General features: G+C 42.5%; 3 protein-coding genes across 3 annotated transcripts; all 3 read right to left on the bottom strand.

Moving 5' to 3' along the window:
- Window positions 1–1,966: 1,966 nt before the first annotated feature.
- LOC134405305 (olfactory receptor 6A2-like) lies at window positions 1,967–5,244 on the bottom strand. Its single transcript, XM_063136546.1, has 2 exons — window positions 4,334–5,244; window positions 1,967–2,030 (listed from the first exon to the last, which is right to left on the bottom strand). Exons 1-2 carry the CDS (start codon window positions 5,242–5,244, stop codon window positions 1,967–1,969), a joined length of 975 nt encoding a protein of 324 aa, XP_062992616.1.
- A 9,996-nt stretch (window positions 5,245–15,240) lies between these two features.
- LOC134406540 (olfactory receptor 9S13-like) lies at window positions 15,241–16,179 on the bottom strand. Its single transcript, XM_063138015.1, has one exon. It carries the CDS (start codon window positions 16,177–16,179, stop codon window positions 15,241–15,243), a length of 939 nt encoding a protein of 312 aa, XP_062994085.1.
- Window positions 16,180–18,221: 2,042 nt separating this feature from the next.
- On the bottom strand, window positions 18,222–25,061 carry LOC134405304 (olfactory receptor 5AR1-like). The gene is given in 2 exon segments (XM_063136545.1): window positions 18,222–18,261; window positions 24,121–25,061. Coding segments are annotated over 2 exon segments (981 nt in total).
- Between the last annotated feature and the right edge of the window lie 1,292 nt (window positions 25,062–26,353).

Here is a 26,353-nt window from a genome sequence, read left to right as displayed (position 1 = left end):
CCCACCATGTGCAGCTGAGGTTGTACCATAAAACACCCACTAGAGGGCACGGTCCATTCAATACTATGAGAATGGAGAGGAGGGGGAGTTTTAAATTACAGACCACATTGGGCTCATCTACACCATGCAGGATATTGCACTATGAAAGCGGTATATAAAAGGCAGGAGCCATACCAAGCAGGATATAGTGGTATGAAAGTGGTATAAAGTATGTCTCAATGGGCCCCAACAGTTGTCAGTGCACTTCAATACCACTATAAAGCAGTAATGTGGCTCCTACCTTTTATATACCACTTTCATACCACTTTCATAGTGGAATATCCTGCATGGTGTAGATGAGGCCATTGAAGCCAAGTAAGCCATGGCTTAGGGCCTCATATTATATTATGAGGGGCCTCTATGTAGGTGATAACTAAGGCTTTAGTTAGACCTAAGGTTTATCCCGGGATCGTCCCTGCCTGCTCCCAGGATATCCTGTGTGTCATTTACATGAACAGGGATGACCCGGGGACAATCCCGGGATAAACCTTAGGTCTAGCTAAGGCCTAAGATACATTATAATTGAAATGGCTTTGGCTTATATGTTGGAAAGTCTGGTGTGACTTACAGCATAGTTGCCTTATATAGAGAGAAAGTGTGGCAACATATCATTTAGTATTAGAGGCAATAAGCAAGCACAGATTATAGGCAGTTTAAAAGAATTTACTTAACTAGAGCTTTTATACACATCTTCTGAGAAGGCTATCGAACACTATTTAACTACAAGCACCACCCGCTAATGCTACAAGCACCTCCCTTTCATTACCTTTCCTATTATATGTAACGCACCTCCCCTCCCCTTTATTTTTATGGTCTGAAGCCTCTGAACCTTGACATGGTTTATGGCCTCAGCAAGCCTTAATTTGGCCCTGATTCTATCCTAACTCTGGAAAAGAGGATGCCAATGGCCATGATGGCTGGCAGCGGCTGAAGTCCAGGGCACCAGGAGAGAGAGAAGTATGTGTCCCTACATGTTCATCATCAGTTTCCCAAAACCTTGCAGTCACCTCTGCGTAACATATCCTCCATGCGGTCCACATGGTTTACCAGCTTTGGGAGAATGAGAAGTTCCATTGCATTTTCTGTCTCCTTAGGGAGGATGCGGTGATAAGGCCTGTAAGCCTTAGCTCACAATTGCCTTGCACTATGGTGCTTGGTTGAAAACTTTATAGCCCTAACTTTTTTCTTTTTTTTCCCTTTTGGTAAGCCACAGATATATTGTTTATTCAACACACACACACACACACACCTTTTGTATAAAATGTTCAAGGTGGCTGGCAATATTTAACTGATAAGATATCACAGCACCAGTAATACCTAAGAACAAATATTGAGCAGATAAAATCCAACTAAGACTAAGAACCACCCAGGGAGCTTCGGCTATTGGGCGGTATAAAAATGCAATAAATAAATAAATAAATTTGAATGAAGTTTTGGTGGAATATCCTCCCTCCATCCCCAGGGAAAGGGAGGGTATGGGTTGTGGGGATATTCAAAAGATATTTTTGCGGGAGCGAGGAAATTCGACTTTTGGGAGTGTGCTTACCTTTAATTATGAGGTAGGTGAGGGTTCCTCGATTTTTAAAAACAAAAACAACAGAGAAAGTGCCTTGGCTCCTCCAGTGGAGGGAAGTGTGCGAAGGATGTCCTTGGTGCACCAGCAAGCGCAAGATGTGTAACTGCTGGTTGGGTTCCTAATCCAGAGCAGCATGCGTTACTCGCCTCCATCACCAGGTTTCTCCACACCACCATCAAGAACTGAGACTGGTATACATGGCAGGGTCAAACTTACTTTGTTCAATATGTAAAATGAAGATCTGTATGGAGATTTCTTTACTTAAAAGTGCAGGGAGCCTGATCTGGACTGAGACTGGAGTATGTGGGGAATTCTTCACTCCTTAGAGCTTCCCCCCATCCCCTACAACATTTAGAAAGTTCTAAAAAATATATTGATAAAACTTATTTTCCTTGGATCTTGGTGTTCTGAAATGAAAGTGAACAGAGGCTTTATGAATCCTCAGTTGTTCTGATTATTATTATCATTTTTTCCAGATTTTGGAATTTGAATTGGCAGTCCGCTTCAGCCATCGGTTCATTCCATTCCCCCATTATATCCCCCACCTTTATATCCCGCACCTTTATATCCCCCACATATATCCCCCCACATTATATCCCCACCATTATATCCCCCACATTTGCAGTAGTGGTAAGATATTACAAAAATACCAAAAAAAAACCCAAAAAACCCCCCCCAAAACCCCACAACATGTATGACTGTACCAAGATTAATCTTCTTTTATTTTAGTTAAGGAACCAGGGCCTTAGCTAGACCTAAGGTTTATCATGGGATTGTCCCGGGGTCATCCCTGTTCATGTAAATGACACACAGGATATCCTGGGAGCAGGCAGGGACGACCCCAGGATGATCCCAGGATAAAACTTAGGTCTAGCTAAGGCCTTAGTTTCTCAGCTTAGCCTCTGTACTGCACTGTTTTTTTCAATCTTTTACCAATTTGCATATACATTTGTGTACTTTTTTTTTTAAGGACTGCAGAAAGTGCTGTACATATGTATTTATTTGCAACATACCACTCCACATCTAAACAAATTCTGGAGCAGTGAATAATAAAAGATGCAAAGAATTATAACACCATATTAAAGCATGTAAAGAATAAAACAACATATTAAATATATATATATATATATATATATATATATATATATATATATATAAAGCCATGGCTGGTCAATCAAGGAATGCTTCTTGAAATAAAGATGTCTTCGGCTGATACTGAAAACAACACAATGTTGGTGCCTGCCTGACCTCCAGAGGCTATGAGTTCTACCGTAAGGGAGTCACCACACTGAATGCTGTAGTCTGGGCAGACTCCAATTGGGCTATAGGTCCCATCTGATGATCTTAGTGACCGGGTAGGTTGGTGAGGTGCTCTCAAGTATCCTGGTCTGAACCTGTTAGGGCTTTATACTCTAGAAGCATATCCTTAAACCTGGCCCAGCAGCAAATAGCTAGCTATTGAAAAAGGGTCAACTCCTGACAACAGGAAAGCTGTTGCATTCTGCAGTAATTCTAGCTTTCAAACCAGACCTGCATAGAGTGCATTAAAGTATTCTAGTCTTTAAGTTATTACTACCTGTACTACTGTGGCCAAGCTATCAAAGGCCAGGAGAAGATGTAGCATGCATACCAGTCAGATCTGTTAAAAGGCACTCTGAGCCACCTTGATGAACGTAGGAGTACCTCCAGACTATGAACCTGGTCTTTCAAAGGGAGTGCAACCTCATCCAGAACAGGCAATGAGCCTAACTCCTTGACTTGGGAACTACTCAACAACAGGGCTTTGGTCTTGCCAAGATTAAGCTTCAGTTTTTTGGCCCTGATCCAGCCCAGTGCTGAGTCTTGGTACTGATCCAGGACTTGCACAGCCTCAGCTGATTCAGTTGACACAGGGAAATAGAGTTATGTGTCATCAGCATACTGATGGCACGGCTTCAAATTCCCTAATGACATCTCCCAGTAGTTTCATATAGATGTTAAATTACACTGAGGACAAGCTGGTACCCTGAGGAACCCCATAGTTCAATTGTTAAAGGGCTGAGGAATGGTCACCCAAAGTTACTTTCTGAAAGCATCTCCACAGGTAAGACTGGAACCATGGTAACAAAGTGCTTCCAGTGCCCAGCCCTCAGAGTGGATCCAGAAGGATATCATGGTCAGTGGTACCAAAACATGATGAGAGATCAAGCAAAATCAACATGTTCACTCTCCATTTGTCCCTCTCCCAATAAAGGTCATCCATCAGGGCAATGACAACCAAGGCTGGTTTGCTCCCTTAATCAGGTTGACACTTAGATTAGTGTCTAGATAGTCAGTATCCCCTAGAGTGCATGCAGTTGCTCCACCATGACCCTCTCAAGTATCTTACTCAAGAAAACAGAATTTGTGACTGGTGGTGGTGGTGGGGTAGTTGTCAAATACCATTGGGTTCCAGAGTGGGTTTCTTCAGGAGCAGTTGCATTACCGCCCAGAGAGCTTCGGCTATTGGGCGGTATAAAAATGTAATAAATAAAATAAATAAATAAATAAATTACTGCCTCTTTAAGGACAGCAGGAACCACCCCTTTATACAAAGATGCATTTACCACTCCCTGGATCCTTCTTGGACCATCCTCCTCTAGCTCTTATTAGCAAGGAAGGGCAAAAATTGAGAGGGCATATGGTCAGTCCCATCTAGTAAGCCTCTTACAGTACTAGTTTAAGTGCCTAGAAGGTCCATGAACTGTTTTGCTGAGGGCATCCTTGAATTCCTGATTCCTCAGGCAGTAGATGACTGGATTGAGAAGTGGTGTTAGCACTGTGTAGACAACAGACACCAACTTGTTGGCATCAAAGGAAGTGAGGGCCCTTGGCCGGGCATAGATAAAAAGGGAGGCAGCATAGAAAATGGTGACTACTACAAGATGTGAAGCACAAGTGGAAAAGGCCTTTTGCTTTCCTTTGGCTGAAGGGATGCGCAGGACTGTGGAGATGATGCAGAAGTAGGAGACAATTGTCGCAGAGAGTGGGACAAGGAGAATGATCAAGGCCAGCAGGAAGTCCATGAGTTCTGCTAGTGACATATCAGTGCAGGCCAAGTTGAGAAGTGGGGAGACATCACAGAAGAAATGGTGGATTATGTTAGGTCCACAGTAGCTCAGGCGTGAGATGAAGAAGACCTTCCCCATAGCTATGAAAAAGCCACTCATCCAGGAACAAGCTGCTAAGCGGATGCAGAGGTCTTGGTTCATAATGGCTGGATAGCGCAATGGGTTGCAGATGGCAACATAGCGGTCATAGGCCATAACAGCTAGGAGGACACACTCAGTACATGCCAAAGCCAAGAAGAAGTACAACTGAGCCATACAACCAATGAAAGTGATATCCTTCTTCTCTGACACAAAGCCAGCAAGCATCTTGGGGACAGTGACTGAGACATACCATATTTCCAGGAAAGACAGATTACTCAGGAAGAGGTACATAGGTTTATGAAGCTTGATGTTTACCCGGATTAATACAATAATCACCACATTTTCTATTACTGTCAGTGCATACATAATCAGGAAAAGAATAAACAGTGATGTCTGTAGTCCAAGGCCTCCAGGAAAACCCATTAGAATAAATCTTTGTGTTCTATTCCCCCTTTTCATTGTGAATAATATTAACAACTTGTTATTGTTTCTCTTGTTTTTGTTGTTGCAGAGCTGAAATAAATATTAAAAGTAAAGTTCAAATGTCATGTTTTTATGTGTACTCAGTATTTAGCATCAACACACACACTTCGATTATGACATAAATAGATCATTTAACTCATCAATTAAGGGCAGAAACCTATTGATTGAACCCTCGATGCTCATAAGCCCTTAAATTCGGTGTAGTTTGATTGTCATCTCCATCGCACCTCCCACTCTGCATTTAGCTAGGTGAGTTTTTCCACCCATCTAACTGGGGTGCTGTGGAGGGAGACAGAAGGACACTGTGGTACTGTGTAAGCTGGCCTCTCCAGTCCCCTTCTCTCCCCATCCATAGAAACACTCCCATTATCCCCTCATCTACACTGCTTTTGCTACCCCTGAGAGGCAGCAGGCACAGTTTTCATTGCACTAGCCATGAGGGGGCAGAGGGCTTGAACTCTGAAAAATGCTATCCCTCCACCTCTGGTGGTGTGTAGGAGCCACGGTATTGCCTCCCTTATGGCTTAAATATTGACAAGATCTCATTGCATGAAGGTTCACCAGACTGAGTCATAAACCATTCACACTGTGAATGGTTTATGCTCTGCAATTGCAGAGGTCAAGTGTCTTAAACTGGAATGCACTAAGGTTTTTTAGAAAAAGAAAACACTGGCTTTTGTGAATGCAGGGGGATATTCATGGACATTTTTACTTCTGAGGGAATGATATGCTCAACAAAAAGATGTTCAGAAACAATCCAGTTTCAATAATGTCTGTGAATGGTCATTTTAATTATGAAATCCACTCACGAGAGTTGGGGAACGAAGAAGATATATAGGACAGGTTGAAGACCAGACATTTCAATGTTAAGTTACTCATACAGATGGGGATTGTAAAGAGCCATGGCGCCAAGAAATAGTTTCTTTGTGACAAAATATACTACAGACTGTGGTGTGAAATTCAGTAGTCTGGGAGGGGGAAGAGACAATCAGGAAAATAAGTTAGTTGAAAGAGGAAGTGGTGGCCTGAAGAAATAATAGTAATAATAATAATAATAATAATAATAATAATAATAATAATAATAATAATAATAATATATTTATTACCTGCCTCTCACTCTGTATTGAGGTGGGGAACAATGCAAAATAAAATATAATACATAAAATTAGTTAAAAGAGCATATAAAAGCAATACAATATTAAAATAACTATCAGAACATCTTAAAATTCTTTGGTTTAAAATTCATTTGGGTAGGTCTGCCAGAAGAGACTAGTCTTTACAGCTGTCTTAATCTCAGTGAGAGCATTAAGCTGACGAATCTCCTCCGGCAGAAAGGCAGAGAAGACAGAGGATTGAAGAAAATAGGATTCAGTAAAGGAAAGGCTCAAACAGAGCATGCTAATGATAAGAGAAAATGTATATTATTAGCCGGAAGGACTGGGGAGAAAGGAATAGTTGGGAATCCTTGTAGAAGAAGAAAGAAATAAGCTATACAACAGGACATTTATTTGTTTATTTATGTTATCCATTGAAATAAAATTTATGAACTATTTTCCCAATTTAATTTAGAGGTGCCAAGCAGGACACAAGAGGGGCTGTTAGCAATAGGTGTTGCAGGATTGAGCTAGCTAAAAGACTGGATAAAGAAGCAAGTGAGGGTGGGGACTCCCCCGCCCAAGGTGACATGAGAGACAGTATTCTGCTTGCAGGAAGGGACAGAGTAGGCAAGGAAGTTGGAGGTTTATAAAACTGATATTTAAAGAGGGATCTCTTGCAAGATTACTCATTAATAAAAGATAAAATGTCCCCGTATGTAGGGTGTAGATAGGAATGCCAACAGGCACACAACTGCGTAACAATTTTAACAATACAGTCAAACAGTGGTAATATACAGAGTCAAAGTAATGACTTCTATTTCATATAGTGCTCTCAAATAGAACAATTCAAGTACACAAAGTTATAAAGATGACAACAAAAGGCAAAACAAGGCAGGACAAGGCAATAGTTGCTTCTTGTAAAACCTTGGCAATAAGATATAACGACAGACTTATATACTGTATTATTAATTATGACAGGATTCCGGTTATCTATCTTTTCCCGTTTTGTCAGTTCATTTCAGACTTCCTCAGATGTATATTCTTTCAAGTCTGCCAATAAATAAACATTACTTAAGTAATGCAGAGAGGAGAGTGGCCATAGTTCCACGGGCAACGTTGCTACAGATTCAGGAGCCCAATCCTGTAAATAGGATTACATGCTCTCTTACTTATTCGCATTTGGCACATTCAGTTATGAAGATAATAAAGAAGCATTGGCACATTGTAAGGCATTTACCAGTAGGGATGTGCTCCGCTTCTAATCGGACCGGAGAAGCAGGAGCGGAGCGGGGGGCTTCGCCTGCCCTTAAGGCGGAGGCGAAGAGGATTGGGGGGCCGGCGGAGCGTGGCGAAGAGGATCGAGGTGAAGGCAGATCCTTCGCCTCGATCTGGAGCTCCCCCGGAAAGGTAAGTGGGGTTTACCGGGCCCTGCCGCTGTCGCTGTCACTGTCTCCCATGCGGTGATGGCGGCAGGGCCCGGTAACCACCCTCCCCACCCTCCTCTCCCTTACCTGCCTCCGTCCACGGTCCATCGGCGTCTTCAATTGAGCCCGCGGTTCCACCAGGAAGCCTGGGCCGCTTGCGGCCCAGACTTCCTGGTGGAACCGCGGGCTCAATTGAAGATGGCGATGGACCACGGACGGAGGCAGGTAAGGTCCCCCTCTCCCTTGGTCCTTTACCGGGCTCTGCTGCTGGGACTGCCTTGAGTCTTGGTGTGCGTATGTATCCCTGGACAAGCTATCACGGTGGCGAGTTTGAGATTTTTAACGTGCAAATTGACGGAGCTATGGAAAGGGGTGTGAATGGGGTGCCCGGTTTTCATAAATTCCCCAAAAATCAGGGGATGATGCGATTGCCTTGAGTCTTGGCGTGTGTGTGTATACTTCCATGAGGTGTCATGGTGCCAAACTTGAGGTTTCTAACTTTCACAGAAAAAAAGTTGTATACTTTTTTACCTTAATGCAAGCCTATGGGGGGGAAAACGGAGCTCCGATCCGGATCCGGAGCTCCGAGAGGAGTGGACATAGGCGGAGCGGGGGCGGGGCGGGGCGGAGCGGCCCGATCCGCAAATCGCAGATCTGGAAGTGAAGCGGAGCGGGGGGTCCGTGCACACCCCTATTTACCAGGGTGTGGTGCTGGAGCTCAAATCAGATTAAAACACACTAGTAATTTGCGAGCTCTGTTGGTTTATTCTGACATTGATCCACCCCATGCTACAGCCAGTACAGTTTATGGTCATTTTGCACACTAACTCTACAAACCAAGATATTTGAATACCCCAGAGACCAATGGCTCTTCAAATTGCACTACTTTTCTAACTGTGCTATCAAATGGGTGATTTACATTATTATTTGTCCTTGTGGGCTTCTTTACATTGGCAAGACCTCACAGAGTATTAGAATACGCATCTTGGAACACTGTTCCAAATTAAAACATAGAGTAGCAGATGCACCAATGGTTCAACACTTCATTGAAAAAGCTCACGGATATGATGAATTCTGGTTTCTTGTTATAGAAAGAATATAACTGCACAAATATAATTGGAATAACCATGACAACATTATTTTAAGAAAAGAAGCCGAATGGATCTTCAAACTCAACACAGTCCATCCTCATGGCTTAAACGTTAGCATAGAATTATCATCTTTTCTTGGAAAGTGAATCCATGATTGAGCATCAACCTGCATTAATTAGGACCAATTTGGCTTGATTGAGCATCAACTTTCGTTAACATAACCATACTTACTTGCTATGTTAGTGTACCGTTAAGTCTCATATATATAATACTAAGGAACAAGCCTGAGCGAGATCAGCTGATGGACGTTTCTTTGCCACTTGGAAGCTAATGAATTTTTAGCTGGGGCATAAGGTTTGATGTTTTTAACTCTCCTCCATAGTAGGTCTCCATAAATTCACTAGACAGATAAAGAATTCTTTTTATTATGCAGAAAGAATTTCCTTATCTGTTAGCTGGAAGCAATTTAGGGAGTACTATCTCCTGTCGACACCCCCACGGCTCTTGACGGCACGCGGTGGTGAGTGCGTTATCCACGTGTAATCCATATATGGAATCTGTGTTGTTCTGAAAGTTAATTTTGTCACCCAGCCAGTTTATTTACTTAAGTAATGTTTATTTATTGGTAGACTTGAAAGAATATACGTCTGAGGAAGTCTGAAATGAACTGACAAAATGAGAAAAGATAGATAACTGGAATCCTGTCATAATTAATAATACAGTATATAAGTCTGTCGTTATATCTTATTGCCAAGGTTTTACAAGAAGCAACTATTGCCTTGTCCTGCCTTGTTTTGCCTTTTGTTGTCATCTTTATAATTTTGTATACTTGAATTGTTCTATTTGAGAGCACTATATAAAATAGAAGTCATTACTTTGACTCTGTATATTACCACTGTTTGACTGTATTGTTAAAATTGTTACGCAGTTGTGTGCCTGTTGGCATTCCTGATATTTGATTATTATCAACTACAGCCCTGATGTGTTTTGGGTGTAGATAGGAGACAAGCTCTGGTGCTGTGAGGTTTGCAAAAAACTTTTATTGATGTCCAAAGAGCTCAATGTTTCAGATTAAAGAATCCTTTGTCAGGAGCTAGAACAGTTTAAAAGCAAATGCCATCAAAATGAAGAGAGGATCAACAAAGATGTTTCTTTCTTCATTTTAATGGCATTTGTTTTTAAACTGTTCTAGCTCCTGATGAAGGATTCTTTAATCCAAAACGTTGAGCTCTTTGGACATCAATAAAGGTTTTTTACAAACCTCACAGCACCAGAGCTTGTCTCCTATCTACACCTGTTACTTGGTGCTTTTCCCCTGCTGAATTTTCCTCTCATTCATACCCATGTGGAGGGTGACCAACTGCTAGGATTTCCCAGGATTTGTCCTGGTTTTTGTTATATCCTGGGTGTCAGGAGGGATTTTCTGTAATTTTCTATAAAGTCGTGGAATGACATGTTTTCCCCTTTAAGGCCACCATTAGCATGGTGGGGAATGACATGATTTGCAAAGTTGCATCATTTCTCCCCCCTCCCCACTGCTCCAATCAGGGCCTTAAAGGGGAAAGTGTGTTATTCCCGGACATTATAGAAAAGGACCCAATTGGAGAAGTCGGGGGGGGCAGGAATGACATACTGTCCCCTCCTCTGCTCCAATCAGCACCTTTAAGGACCTGATTGGAGGAGAGAAGGGGAAAGTTCACTTTCTGGGGCCTCCAGAAAATGCATCATTCCCGCCTTCCCCCAGTGGGTGTCCTCTTTTTTGGTTTTCCAAATATGGTCACTCTACCCATGTGTGACTTAACGACATTAGCATGATGGAAAATGCTCCATAGTATTTGTATATGATTACCTGTGGGCAAAGCGAGTCACACATTGCTTTAAAAACAGTTATATTCCCTCTTCCCCATATTTATCCTGAAGTAAGTACAGGAGCCTCAATCTGGATTATGACCCTAATGCTGAGAATAGGGAAATAATCAATGGGGGTGATCAGCAATGGGGGATGATCAGGATTGTGACCACACTGGGGGAGGGAAATGTTAAAGCCCCTACATGTAATGCTAGGCTGCTCATCTGTACTGGGCTCCCTTAGGGCGACCATATGAAAAGGAGGACATGGCTCCTGTATCTTTAACAGTTGCATAGAAAGGGGAATTTCAGCAGGTATAATTTGTATATATGGAGAACCTGGTGAAATTCCCTCTTCACCACAACAGTTAAAGCTGCAGGAGCTATACTAGAGTGACCAGATTTAAAAGAGGGCAGGGCACCTGCAACTTTAACTGTTGTGATGAAGAGGAAATTTCACCAGGTTCTCCATATATACAAATGACATCTGCTGAAATTTCCGTTTCAATACAACTGTAAAAGATACAGGAGCCCTGTCCTCCTTTTCATATGGTCACCCTAGCTCTCTAAACTAACTTTGGAGTTAAAAAGTGAAGGCCACCAATTTGGATGGCTTTAAAAGTGGGGTGGATAAATTCCTGGAGGAGAAAGCTATCAATGGTAAATAGCCCACTGCTACCTCCAGTATTCAAGGCAGTAAGCCTGTGTGCACCAGTTGCTGGGGAACATGGGTTGGAGGGTGCAGTTGAACCATGCCCTGCTTCGTTGGTCCCTGGTCAACAGCTGGTTATATTATTTATTTATTTATTTAGTTATTTATATCCCACCTTTTTCCCCAGTACAGGGATTCAAGGTGGTTTACAAAATTAAAACATGTACAATTAAAACATATAAATATAAATGTACAAAAGTTAAAATAGAATTAAACCTGCAGTAAAATTAAAAACATGTTAAAATTTAAAAACAGTAACCGATTAAAAGGGGGTGGAATCCAATTAACCCAGGTCCAGAGTAGTTCCAAAAGCCTGCCAGAACAAAACACTTTTTGCCTGCCTCTGAAAGTGTAGCACAGAAGGAGCCAGCCTAGCCTCCCTGGGAAGGGAGTTCCAGAGCCCTGGAACAGCCAGCGAGAAGGTCCTCTCCTGTGTACCCATCAGGCGTGCCTAGGATGTTGGTCACTGTGTGAACAGAGTGCTGGACCATTAGTCTAATCCAGCATGTCACTTCTTATGTTCTTATGTTCTTAAGATTCATAGATATCATTGACAAAGTTTACTTACATAGCCGTTTGTCCACAGACTATCTTGTTAATAACTTCCACTCACAAATTATTTTGTAAAGTTGACAGTGAAAGAATGAACACAGTAAATAGAAAATTTCTATGGTGGTGTCGAAGTTGTAGAGATGCAAAGTCACTGTGGATTACTGTGTAATGTTTCTATTGCTGAACTGCTGTATGTGGAGGAAAGCTGGGAGATTCTGTGTAGAGACTCATATATGCTGAGTGAGTTGAGATAATGTTGCTTCTTCCACCTTTCAAGATCAGTCAATCATGAAGTGATTGGGGAATTTGTCTGAACTTCCACTGGCCTTTTTTCCTACCCTCATGTCAAGAGGGAATTGATGACTCTGTAGCCAAAGCACAAGTTTCAGCACTATTCAGCTAAAACTTCTGGATCGTCTTCAATTCTAGAAAACAAGGCATATAGGCAAACAAATAGACAGTATGGTATGCTTAATGTTTACTGAGCTTCCCCCCTTTTCTATGTTCCCCTTTGAGGGGCAAAGGGATGAATTCATATTTTGGATATTTAAATTAAAAGAGTGGAACATTTTAGGCTAATAACTTTATGTAAGATTGTGCAGGAACCACATCAACTCTTTGAGACAAATCATTAGTTTTGCCTAATTTCTTTTGGCCATCATTCAAATGCCTTGTCTGTGCAAGCACTTCCAAAATTAATTTCATTTCAGGTGAAACTTGGTGACAATTCTTACATTCCCTGTGTAGTCTGCATATAGGATCAAACTTGCCACCAGACACAGAAATAAAAAGACAGAAATAATATTATTATTTTAAACAAGAACCACAACTTTATTAATTTAACACATTACAGCTTTGCATATGGGGATATTGTCAGTCTTATCTGTTCAGGCACACGAAACCAGCCATGAACCCAAGGATGACATTATATCTGCCTCCACCCTATGGCCATACTTCTAGGTGCTGTGTCTCCTGAGTCCCATTTTCTCATGTTCCACGATGCTACATGCACATATCCATTCTGGCCTATAAGAGAAGGTTCCTTTTCCTTCCCTGCGTTCCACAACTGTAGATGGAAAATCCTTATCCTCTAAAAGGTGCTACTGGGTGTTGATTGATACTCCATCCCTGAGTGATCTATCTCCATTGCCCACTACAAGAAAGTACAAGCCTAACTTTGTGCTTCTGCTGTGCTTCTTGCTGTGAACCACATCTTGGAAGCACTACATATCTCCCTTGAATATATCATTACCATCATCAGAGAAGTCAACCTCATCCTCTCTATAGGTATGCAGCAAGATGCACAAGATCATGGGGTAAATTAGTTCCTAGCCCTCCAGGCATTTACTTTGCTTCTAGCTCTGTCTAAACATCTAGGATCCCCTAATCCCTCTTCACACTCTCTGGGCAGGATCCCCAATTATATGACGTGGACCCCAAGCCACCTGGTCAAAGTACTGTACAAGTTGTCCCTTGGTTGTAAGATTAAGAGACAAGTTGTTGCCTCCAAGGTGCAATGTACAGCACATGCAGTGGCAACCCCTGTCCAACTCTTTCAAACCATGCAGGCAACAGGCAGCACCTCTGCAGGCCTCATCTGCCCAGCCACTCAACAGTGGCCGGCTCATTTGAGTCCCATCTGCAACCCCAGTGGGACCTCTGAACCCTTTGGCCAGTCCAAAATATCATACTGCAGCTGCAGGTCAACAGGATGTCCAGATGTTGTGAAATCCATCCTGTGTGTGTTTTGTGGGTTCTGCTGTGTTGTTCATTCTGCCATCCATTTACAAATGAATTCATTTTTTTCTTGTCATGCAGAAAAATATGCAAATAATTACATAAGAAACTTCGCAACAATTTACATAATTTATTTTAGTACGTAACATTTAGCATATTGTCCTCCATTCCATTTGACTTTCCCCAGTGTATATTTTCCAGCATGGCACGTGTCTCAGCAGAAATGTGGGTATTTTCCTGCAAATGAATTTGCGTAAATTTCAGGAAAGTAAAAAATAATAATTCTGCACTGCTCGCAGAGGCTAGTCGACAGTAGATTCCACAAGTTTCTTATAAATTTGAACTCATTTTAGTCCATCTCGGATTTCTCCAGGATCGCTACTCTAGGTTGTTCTCACCTGTCAAACTGCCTACATGTAAACAGCTTAAAAGAAACTGCTAACAGTGGTTAATTTTGAGAATCCTAATTTTCTCACCCCTTTGTCTCCAGTAACAACATAATACAACATGGAAATTTAAATGTTGTGGTTACCTTAGGAAGGGCCTTTTCAGATGACACTTCAGATTCTATGATTAGTGAAACTGTGGTTCTCGGGGTTAACACTAGTCACAAGCTGTGTTCTCACACACAATACTTTAACCCATGTTTAGAGCCATTAACCCTGCTACAGGTAGTCCAATTGCAGTTAGTGAGTGAGCAGGGTTTAGCAAAACACATTGCACAAGACACCTTAAACCCTGCTGTTTAACCAAAAGCCTTAACCAGCAGGGCTTAAGGTGTCTTCTGAACAGGCCCAAAGTGTCACACCCCTTATGTCCCTGCCTGATCTCTGCAACAGAGGAAGCACTTCTGAGGATGTCACATGCTCCTGAGGTTCACCTCAGAAGCATTTGAAGAGCATTCAGTGTTGTAGCACTCACTCTCTGGAATGCTTTACCAACTTATTAGACATCTTTCCCTGATATTTAGATGTCTTTAACACAGGTTTTCCTGAAGTATGGTCTTTCAAATCAAGATTGGGATGGTGGAAGGCCTGGGAGAAGCAAAGATACTTCATGTTCTCCTGGTCCTGTATTGCCTTATGAAGCATCTCTTACTGCATTGATAGAGGAAACATACTGTGAGGTGATCCATGTCTGTTTATGGTTTACATCAGCAGCTTGCAGGATGGGTTGACCAGTGTGTGAGAGACAGCCCTCTTCTCACACCCCTCACCATTCTTATATTATTATTTTTTGTGGCACTACAAGGTAAAACTGAATGACATTGGAATTAAAGTTGGTTAGTTTTTTTAATTCTGGATTTTGAATTGTACTGTCATGAATGAGATGCGGGGCAAGGGGAATCATTCAACACCACACCACGATTTCTACCAGCAGGCCTGCTAACTTTGCAGAATTTCAGCTGCAAAGAGATACTGCTGTTATACCTTTCCATTCGGAAAATCACTATTGTTTTAATAACCAACACAAAGAACCATTTGAAAGCTAGTGAGTTTTATTAAATTCTGTCAGCTCATGGAAAAGAGCCTCTTTTTACCCAAAGTCCTTCTCAGAGCTTCTTTGACATCTTTGTTCCTGAGGCTGTAGATGAGGGGGTTTAACATTGGGATGACGAGAGTGTAGAACACAGACACAATTTTGCTCTGAGCAGGGGAGGATATGGCCGCAGGCTGGGCATAAATGAAGAAGACTGTCCCATAAAAGATAGTCACCGCTGTGATGTGAGAGGCACAGGTAGAAAAGGCTTTCCGCCTGCCCTCTGCAGAGTGGATTTTGAGAATGGTGGAGAGAACGTAAGCATAGGAGGTGAATATCACCACTGTAGTGATAGCAATTATAACATTGCAGAGTGAGAACATCACAACTTCATTGACATATGTATTAGTTATGGCAGCTGCCATGACCGCAGGGACATCACAGAAGAAGTGGTTAATTTTGCTGTGATTGCAGAATCTCAGCCGGAAGGAAACACTGGTCTGTATCACGCCGTTGGTACAGCCACAGGCATAGGAAGTGGCCACCAGTCGATGGCAAGACTTCTTTGACATCTTAGTTGGATAGAGGAGGGGATAGCAAATGGCAACAAAGCGGTCATAAGCCATGACTGCCAAAAGAAAACCTTCCGTGGTAACGAAAATGGTGAAGAGCATCAACTGGGCCACACAGCCCTCATATGAAATGATATTGTTCTTCTCAAAAAAATTCACTAGAGCTTTAGGAGCAATGGCAGAGGAATAGCAGAGGTCCAAGAAGGACAGGTTCTTAAGGAAGTAGTACATAGGGGTGTGGAGCTGAGAGTCAGCACTTATGATGGCTATCATACCTCCATTCCCAACTGCAGTGGTGATGTACAGCACTAGAAAAGTGATGAAAAACGTTACTTGCAGCTCCGGGCGGTCTCTGAAACCCACCAGGATAAATTCAGAGGCTGTGCTGCAGTTTTCCATCGCAGGTGACTGAAATGAATGAGAACATTAAAAGTAAAAAAGGGACAACAAGCACATCCTTTCATCAAATTCTCAGAAATATCTGGCTGGAACATTGATTGGAACAGGATGCTGGACTTCATGTTGTCATGCTATTTGCTTAACCTGCCCCTTATGTCTTTCTTTTTATCACAGTGGTCCCACATATACAAAACAAATGCTATTGTAATACCATTACCAATATGTAATAGCCCATTCCCCATCTACCTTCCCCAACCTTTTTCCTGTATTTTTTAAAATTATTTACAATACATTGGAAACAATCAGTGGAGGCTGGTGGCTCTGATATTATTAGGGTGGTGAATCTGCTTTGGTTTTCAGTCAGAACCACTCAGAGGTCTAAAGGAACTATCCAAGGTGAGTTCCTTTAGAGTTCTGACTGAAACCCAGAGTGGACTCACCAACCCACTGGCATCAGAGCCACCAGCCTCCATTGGTAACAAAACAAACATACCAAAAACAACAACACCAACCCAGAAAAAAAGAGGAGGAATCATATCATGAAACATATCAATATACAGTAATCCCTTCACCATTTTAACACTTATAAGATCTTTCATTGAGTCCTGGGGCTCATCTACACCAAACAGGATATTGCACTATGAAAGCGGTATATAAAAGGCAGGCGCCACACCAAGCAGCATATAGCAGTATGAAAGCGGTGTATGGTATATGTCAATGGGCCCCAACAGTTGTCAGTGCACTTCAATACTGCCATAAAGCAGTAGTGTGGCTCCTGCCTTTTATATTCCACTTTCATACTGCAATATCCTGCTTGGTGTAGATGAGCCCCTAGTCAACCCAAATTGCAACCTGAGCCTCACCTACTTTCTCTTTAATTTGTTTTCATGCTGAATATTCAGTATAATTTTTGTTGTTTTAGCCATTAGCCATAATATAAAATTCGATACAAAATGTTAGCAACATGTGAGCCAATCAGTTGTTGAAAACTAGGAAGTGAGAAATTTCTTCAGCACAATTTAATGAAATGATATTTGGAATGATTAGCATTAAGACAGTTGGATGGTGAATTTGTGTATGTTGATGGCCACTGAGATGAAAGAGAAGATATAAGTATCAGGAAATACTTTATTAGCAGCAGCAGTAGTAGTAGTATTAACATTAGTGTTGTTGTTGTTGTTATAATTGTTATTGGCAAAGAAGGCTGAAGGAAGAAATTTATTTGTTTAAACAACAACAACCCACAGTTTAGCCAATGCCAGTACTGATAAAGCCACTTTATGTTTTACCTAGATGTTACTAAGTGCATTTTTTTTAAAAAAAAGGTAGACCAACAATCTAAAGAAGAACACAAGAAGCGAGGGAGACAGGAGCAGGCAGAGACCATCAGAGCATGCTTCAGTTGCACCCCCCCCCCCAAACAGGGCTGTCATCTTGACCCTGTGGGGAAGAAGAAGGAGCTGGTGTCTCCATCCACAGGGAGATGAGAGGGGGGAGCAAGGCCTTCCCACCAGCCTGAACAGCTTCCTTAATGTCTTTTCCTTTTCTCCCTCTTCCCTCCCCATCCCTTTTTACTTGTGTTTCATGTCTTTTTTCGAATGTAAGCCTGAGGGCAGGGACTGTCTTCTTTACTGATCAATTGTAAGCCGCTCCGGGAGCCTTTTTGGCTGAGGTGCAGGATAAAAATACTCTAAATAAATAAATAAATTCTCCAATATACATGGTATTTTCTCCCAACACACACACACTTGCATACTATGAGACTAGACAACTAAACAAAAAGTGACTAAGGCTGCAATCCTTACCTGGGAGTATGCACTTACCTGGGCTTACTTCTGAGTATAGGATTGTGCTCTCAGAGCTTCAATTTGGGTTCTATCTCAGTAAAAGAGCAAATAATATTGAAACCAGTCTCTAGTCTTTCATTATTTAACTTACATAAACAATCGTCTGGTCCATACGTATAGTTAAATGTAGGAGAATAATCCTGTTACTGTAGGATCACAAAGTATTTGAATAATGAAACAACCTGGAGTTTGATTTTAGATTCCATTTCCAAAGCGATAAAGGAGAAACAGAACCCTGCAGTAAACAAATCAGACATTGGTGCAATGTATGGACACCGACAGCAATCTCATTGCCTTTGCAGAACATTGCAGATGTGAACTAGTTAAACTTACCCCAAGAAGTGGACAAGGTAGGCAGAAGGTCCAGCTTCATCAATAGACTCTCAAGGATTTATAATATAAGTCTTATGTGTATTAGAGGTAATTTATTCCCCATGGTATCATTAACTTCACTCACTACCAGCTATTAGAAATATGCATGCTGCATGTTATAAAACATAAAGTTTCTGGTGAGATAACTGTTTTATTTAATGGAGATAACCATATTTGAATTAAAGAAAATATAGAATGTCTATTCAGTTACAGTAGACTTCAAAAATATTTTTTTCAAATTATTTGTCAGATGAAAGGGACTTTGGCCCAATTCAGACGACACTTTGGATTTTGTGGTTAACGTAACCACAGTCAGCTGTGGTTACACTAACCACATGCAAAATGGGTGCAGATGACACCTTTAACCCTTTGGGGTTAAGTTTGCCTTAAGCACAAAAGGGTTAAGTGCAGCACCTGAGACCTCCATGGGCAAAAATAATAGAGCCCGAAATATAGAGCAGCCGAAATTGCCATGGCTGCTCTATACTTCGGGCTCCATGCCCATGGGGGTGTGCTGGGTGGGAGGGTGAGCAGTTTTAATATAAATGCCCATCGGGGGGTGGCTGGGCTGGTGGGGAGGGCTCAGTTTGTTTGTTTTTAAAGTTCTCACTTCGGTGGAGGAGCACTCCTGCATTGCATCTGGCCCCAAAAATACATTCAAAATGGCGGCCGTGATGTGCTCTGCCCTCCAGGCACATCGCACGATGTGTGTGTGTAGAATGAGGTGGTGAATCCAGTGCCCAGTCCTATATTTTGGAGACCTGACAGAGGATAATCCTCTATTTGACTGGCTGTCCAGTCTAAATCTGGTTTTAAAATCAAAGAACCACAAGGAGAGAGATCTGGGCCTTAAAGTTGCTCATCAACAGTGATTACCTGGACAGCAGACTGAGTAGGCACACAGGTTTCCTATTCAGCATTTTCCACTAAGTTGAGATGTCTATTTTTCAAAAAGTTATTATTTATAATTTTATAGCTATAAATTGAAAATGCAAATGCTATGCAAAGTTGTGTCCTCTTTTTTAGTGATATGTAAGAGGCCACCCTAGCTGTTGCTGCCATGTTGGACAATTGTGAAATTGTGGGTGCTATGTTGCCAGTTGGGAGTCCAAGGTGGGTCTCAGGTCTAGACCAATGGAAGACCACTGTTTTAGATCATTATGCCCTTGACTGTATGCCTAAATGACAGTCTGTAACCAAGTTGGTTCATTTTGTTGACTATTGAGCTGTGCATTACCTTTGAGTCCCTTGCCATGGATTCACATGGATTCTGTGGCTGTGATGACTTCATTGAGTGATACACTTGCATGGGTTTTGAGTTTTCTTTGCCAAGGAAGAACCTCCAAATTGTGTTCAAACTGGTGACTCTAAAACTTGGAATACACATTTATCTTCTGGTCTCCTAAACTGACTAAACATGAACAAATGAAATTAAATGAAATTAAAAATTTCAGAGGCACGTGACATAATGTTAACCTCCAGCAGCATGTCATGTTGTGAGAACCCTACTTCCACCACAACTCTACACGTTCTGTTGAATGTGTGCAGGAGTACCATGTTTACAATTATGCAGGTGAAGTTATGATTATCAAGGTGTTTCTTTTATGAAGTTTGGGTTACTTCCTGTACACAATTTAGGAAAACACAATGGGCATGACTAGATGGAGCAATATCCCAGGGATTATCCCAGGATCGTCCCTGTGCATCCATATGACGCACAGTGGATCCCAGGTGCAGGACGGGATGATCCCTCCTTTTCCCCGGGATATCGCCCTACCCTTTAATCCCAGTTTTTCATGTGGCCCTGGGATGATCCTGAGACCAAGGGAGGTGTGGCTGGGTGTCCCATTTTCGTCCTGGCTCCTCACAAGTAACCACGAGGAGCTGGGACCCAGGCATGGAGCTCTTCAGGAGCTCTGTGCCCATCAGGGGTACTTATGTTTTCATTCGAACTTTCCAGTGCTCATCTTCATTAAAAAATAAAAAATCCAAAATGGTGGGCGTGAGATCCCCAATCCTCCCAGGATGTTACGTGTCGCGTGTAGACTGAGGGAGAGGTTTTAACGATCATCAAATCAAGATATCCTCCCCCTCCACCCTCCTCATCTAGACATGCCCTTTGTGACAAGATTAAAAAGTACGGTGTAAGAGTAAGCCTCTGCTTTAGCACCACTTTGAGAGAAATAATGCTGATGTTCTCTTAACAACCCTTTTCAAATAAATGCACCCCTCCACCACATATATAGCAAAAAGGCAGGTCTATATACCCACAATGCATGTAATTATCAGGTGTGATGGCTATGGAACTTCACTCACACACTAACATTGTGATTTTCTCTCCTTCAAGGAAGGACAATTTATATTATTTACCAGCATGGATGAGGTCAATATTACAGGTGTTTCTTCAGCATAAAAGAGAACTATACCGAAAACATGAAAATATAACATTAATTGGTTGGAAGTGCATCAACCTGCTATTGTGAAGAACTTGGCTCATATTAGCAAATAAGATATTAGCAAATAAGTGATCTCTATACATGTTCATGTGATAATGTTTCAGGGTTCCATCCCCCACCGCCACTGCCTGCAATCCTGTACACATTTATTAGGGGTGTGCACGGACCCCCCGCTCCACTTCACTTCCAGATCTGCAATTTTTGGAGCGGGCTGCTTCGCCCCGGCCCCGCTCCGCCCACTTCCGCTCCGCTCCGCTCGGAGCTCCGGATCCGGATCGGAGCTCCGTTTTTCCCCCCCCATAGGGTTGCATTGAAAGCTAAAAAATTAAACAACTTTTTTCTGTTCAAGTTAGAAACCTCATGTTTGGCACCATGACACCTCATGGGGGTATACACACGCACGCCAAGTTTCAAAGCAATCCCATCATCCCCTGATTTTTGGGGAATTTTTGAAAATCGGGCACCCCATTCACACCCCTTTCCATAGCTCCGTCAATTTGCACGTTAGAAACCTCAAACTCAGCACCATGATAGCTTATTCATGTGTCCACATGGACGCCAAGTTTCAAGGCAATCCCATCATCCCCTGATTTTTGGGGAATTTTTGAAAACTGGGCACCCCATTCACACCCCTATCCATAGCTCCGTCAATTTGCACGTTAGAAACCTCAAACTCACCACCATGAAAGCTTATCCAGGGATACATACGCATGCCGAGACTCAAGCAAATCCCATCATCCCCTGATTTTGGGGGAATTTATGAAAATCCAACACCCCTTTCCATAGCTCCGTCAATTTTACACGTTAAAAAAACCCCTCAAACTCACCACCATGAAAGCTTATCCAGGGATACATATGCACGCCGAGACTCAAGGCAGTCCCATCATCCCCTGTTTTTTGGCGGGGCTTAAACCTGCAAAATTTGGAACTTCCAAAACTCCAAGTGAGCGCAGGAAGGACTTCTCCCCTGAGTCAAAGCCACACACACACAACATCCCTGCGAGGTGGGCAGGGGAGGAGGGAGGGAAGGCAGGGAGGCAGGCATGCAGCTGGCATTTCTGGGGGCATAAGGAAGTGAGCCAAGGATAAGCCAGTAATGCATATAAAATGGAATAAATAAACAAATAAATAAACGAAGGAGGGGTGGAATTAAAAGCAGCAGTGTTACTGAATAAACAACAAGAAGAACTTTTTTAAAAAGGCTATATCTGTCTTTTACCAGCAATAGGGGGACGTGCCCGGGGGAGGGGGAAGCAGCTGCCAGTTCAACTCAAGAAAGCCATTGCTTCACCAACAGCTCTGAGCTTGAGAAGTAAACGCTCACTTCAACTCATAACAGGCATCGCTCCATCACTAAGAAGTAAACGCTCACTTCGACTCATGATAGGCATTGCTCCACCGTTTTACTCTCTTTGGAAGGCTCTAATGGCCTTCCAGTGCAGGAGAGAGTGGGGGCACGTCCACGATGAGATGCCCTAGGGGAGCTCATCCCCTTGCACCACATCTTTTCAGTTGTTCCCCAAAGTTAGGGTGGGGAGCAGTGCTGTGTTTCTATCTCTTATTCTTGGCTTAGTATATGATTTCAGGTTGTGTTTGTGCATTTGGTGGGGCTACTGTGTTAAAAAACACTGGGAAAAGTCCGTTCAGATGAAGAAAGAGAAGTTTCCCAGAATCCCAAGTTACCCGTATTGCCTATGCCCTCCTCTAACTTTGGGATCATGTGATCATGACCAGGAGCTGACTCTGCCCCTCAGCCCTTTGAAAAAGGTATTTTTCCCGCTGATTTTTCCAAAAATTCTAGCACGCGACCTTCACGACGCAGAGAGGTGAGAGTAGTCTCAAAATGACCCCCATCCACGACTCTCTGTGCACAAGAATTTTCAGAACGATAGCTTAAAAATCAACCCAGTTATCCCCGATTGTTTTCCTCAATGCAATCCTATGGGCGAAAAGCCGAAAACCGCCGTTTGAGCCGCGCTGTCCCTGTTTGTTGACCCGATTTGTAAAAAATTCTAGCACTCGACCCGCACGACGCAGAGAGGTGAGAGTAGTCTCAAAATGACCCCCATCCACGACTCTCTGTGCACAAGAATTTCCAGAATGATAGCTTAAAAATCAACCCAGTTATCCCCGATTCTTTTACGCAATGCAATCCTATGGGCGAAATGTTTCAAGATGGCGATCGGAGCGCTCCGCCTGAACTAGGAGCTCCGAAAAATGGGTGCTTCTCTTCGCCTTGCTTCTAGGGGTCCGCGGTCCGCTTCTACTCCGCCTCTGGGTAAGGCGGAGCAGGCCAATCCGCTACTGCTTCTCCGCTCCTAATCGGAGCGGAGCACATGCCTAATATTTATGCCCTTTAAATACATTTGGCTTCAGTGGGATTTCACTATCTATGAGTGTCCAGGACTGTAGGGGGTGTTCACTGATAGTATTTAAAAATAATGAAGAATTCATTCAATAAAAACTTCAGTCCTCAGCACTGTTACCTGGGAGTTGCCCCATTGAGCTCAACAGGAGTTACTTCTGAGTAGACATGAATAGGATTGTTTGAAACTATGAGCTCTATCACACCAGTATTATACTGTGCAATCACTTTGAATTGCCTGCAAAGGACTCCGATGTTTTCTACCTTATAATCTGCTGTTACTACAAAGTACTCCAATATGTCCTGCTTTAATTGCACTCCCCCTCACCCAAATAGCAAGGTATTTTGGACTACAGAAAGAGCAATTATTTTCTTGTTCCCTGAGCGGCCACTGCGGCCACGGAAGGATGACGAGAGCAGAATCGTCCAGCTGCCCCCTCGGTAGCCCCCAAGCAAGCACCACGGAGCCCTCCATGCTGAATAGTAAGTGTTCTGGCACTCAGGAAGGCACTTACTTTTGGGTAAAGATGCTAACAGCTCAATTCTATCCCTGGCAGTCACTGAAATAGGAAGCTCTTTTGAATTTGAATTTGCTAGTGTGTGTGGCGTGTGTGTGTTTACTCTCAAGTAAAAATGTGCACAGAAAAAGCAGAGGGGCCCGGAGGGAGTGTCTCTCCCTTGTCACCCCCACCCTCCCCGTAAAGAGATCATCTCCCTGGCACAACATTTCCTTCCTCTCCCTTCCCATGCCCCTCTGCCCGGGGAAATGGCCTCTCCCAGGACACACACTGGAGCAGGGCAGCGGTGCTGTGATGGGGCTAACAACAACAACAACAACAACAACAACAGCTTTCATACACAGCTGGGATAATTCAAGGGAAATGGGTAGGTATGATGAAGCTCTATGTATCAATGCACAAGTCTTTTCTTTCTGAATTGTCTGTTTAGAGCCTCTTTGACCTCCTTGTTCCTTAGACTATAGATGATGGGGTTCAACATTGGGATCACAACTGTGTAAAAGACTGATACCACTTTACCCCGGTTAGGAGAGGACATGGCTCCAGGTTGTGCATACATAAAGAAAACTGTCCCAAAGAAAAGGCTTACTGCCATCAAATGGGAGGTACAAGTTGAGAAGGCTTTACTTCTCCCTTTTACAGATGGTATGCGCAAGATGGTAGTAACAATGTAACCATAAGATATTAGGACAACTATGGCTGTGGTCACAATGATACACCCACACAAAGCTAAGAGCACAAGTTCATTCATAAATGTGTCTGAGCAGGAGGCTTTCATCACAGCTGGGACATCACAAAAGAAGTGGTTTATTTCAGTTGGACCACAGAATGATAAACTGAAAGTAAAGCCAGTCTGGGTGCAGCAGTTGACACACCCAAAGAAGTAAGAGATGCACAGGAGGCAAACACATCTCTTCTTGGACATAACCATATGGTAGAGTAGTGGGTTACAGATGGCAATGAATCGGTCATATGCCATCACAGCCAGGAAAAAAGCCTCTGCGGTCCCAAAAAGAGAAAAGAAGAACATCTGGGTTGCACAGCCATTGTAGGAAATGGCCTTGTTTTCAGTTGCAAAGCTGAGCATGGCTCTGGGAGTGATGACCGAAGAGTAGCAAATATCCAAGAAGGACAGGTTCTTCAGGAAGAAGTACATAGGGGTATGGAGTTGAGAGTCAGCACTGGTGATTATGATCATGCCAATGTTCCCCACCAGGGTGATGACATATATCATCAAAAAGAGAAGAAATAAAGCTATTTGCATCAGTTGCTGGCCCTTAAATCCCACTAGTATGAATTCTGTGACCTCAGTATGGTTTTCCATTGCATAGTTATGGCAAGGAGGCAAGTCAGGAGAAAGAATCTTCTACCAATATTCTTGTAAATATCAAATATAAGTGTTTGGATGGTCAGTGCCCATAGTGGCCCATAACAAACATTGAAGTGATAACCATGGGTCAGAACCCTTCTGCTACCTTGCTTCAGAATTATTGTTGCATGTAAAATTATGTTACCTGAAAGAAAAGCAAAACGAATGAATGAATGAATGAATGAATGGTATGTTACTGAATATTGCAGTGATGCCCAAGAATCTTAGAACTGGAGAGGTTGAAGCAATCTGCCAATCCAGTATCACATTCCATAACCGATTTTTCATACACAAGCATATGTAATTATCAACTTAATTTCCAATTCTAGAGAACAGTAGGACCCTTTAAATCCTAAAGAAAGCAAAAGAATAAATGAGGTAGTTTTTGTTGTGGGGGTGGTGTACAAAGAGCTTAACTTTATTCTAGGAGTAGGCAACCTTGTGTCCTCCAGCTGTTTTAGACAGCATCTTTCATAAGGTCCACCAACATGGCCAGTGGTCAGGGATTATGAGAGTTGTAGTCCAACAACACCTGGAGAACACCAAGTTGCCTTCCTCTGCTCTAGGTGCGAATAACACCATGACTATGGTGTACTACCTAACAAAATTAGGCTAAACTAGGATATGGAATAGGAAGGGGAAAAATTAAAATTTTAAAAATCTGAAATGGTGGAAATGCTTGTTGATTGCTGGAAGTAAAAAAAAAAAAAAAAACGTTGTCAAGGAGGGAATATCCCCAAAAGATAGATTTGGATTTTGAGAAATTGCTTGAAAGCTGGAAGCATAGCATAAATGAGAAGATAATGAATTTCAACCTTAAGGAGTAATAGAGAAAGGATATGAACATGCAAGCAATATAGATTTTGCTAGAATGGAGCATACAGAAGCGTCAGCGTGAAAAGAATGGAAATAACAATTTCAAGATTAACAAGAGATTAGCCAGAAAAACAGAGGAGACTGACGTCATGTACTGATAATAATAATGGGCTCAAGTTACAGGAAGCCAGATTCCAGCTGGATGTCGGGGCGGGGGGGGGGGGGGAATCCTGACTGTTAGATCAGTACGACAATGGAATCAGTTACCTGGGGTATCTACACTACTGCTTTAAAGCGCTTTAAAGCACTTTATAACAGTTTTGACAACTGTTGGGGCCCAGGACACACTGCATATACAGTTTTCAAAACATTTTCAAAGTGCTTTAAAGCGCTTTAAAAGCAATAGTGTAGATCCCCCCCCCCCCAGGGAG

Source organism: Elgaria multicarinata, chromosome 11, assembly GCF_023053635.1.
Source record: "Elgaria multicarinata webbii isolate HBS135686 ecotype San Diego chromosome 11, rElgMul1.1.pri, whole genome shotgun sequence".
In the NCBI taxonomy this organism is placed as follows: Eukaryota; Metazoa; Chordata; class Lepidosauria; order Squamata; family Anguidae; genus Elgaria; species Elgaria multicarinata.
Note: the sequence above shows the minus strand (reverse complement) of the source record. Positions and strands in the feature narration are given on the sequence as shown.

Coding starts and splice junctions, on each gene's coding strand:
- LOC134406540 (XM_063138015.1), bottom strand. CDS start 16,179: ATGGAAAACTGCAGCACAGCCTCTGAATTTATCCTGGTGGGTTTCAGA.
- LOC134405305 (XM_063136546.1), bottom strand. CDS start 5,244: ATGAAAAGGGGGAATAGAACACAAAGATTTATTCTAATGGGTTTTCCT. Junction 2,031..4,333: donor GCCCTCAGCAAAACAGTTCA/TGGACCTTCTAG, acceptor TCTGTTCACTTT/CATTTCAGAACACCAAGATC.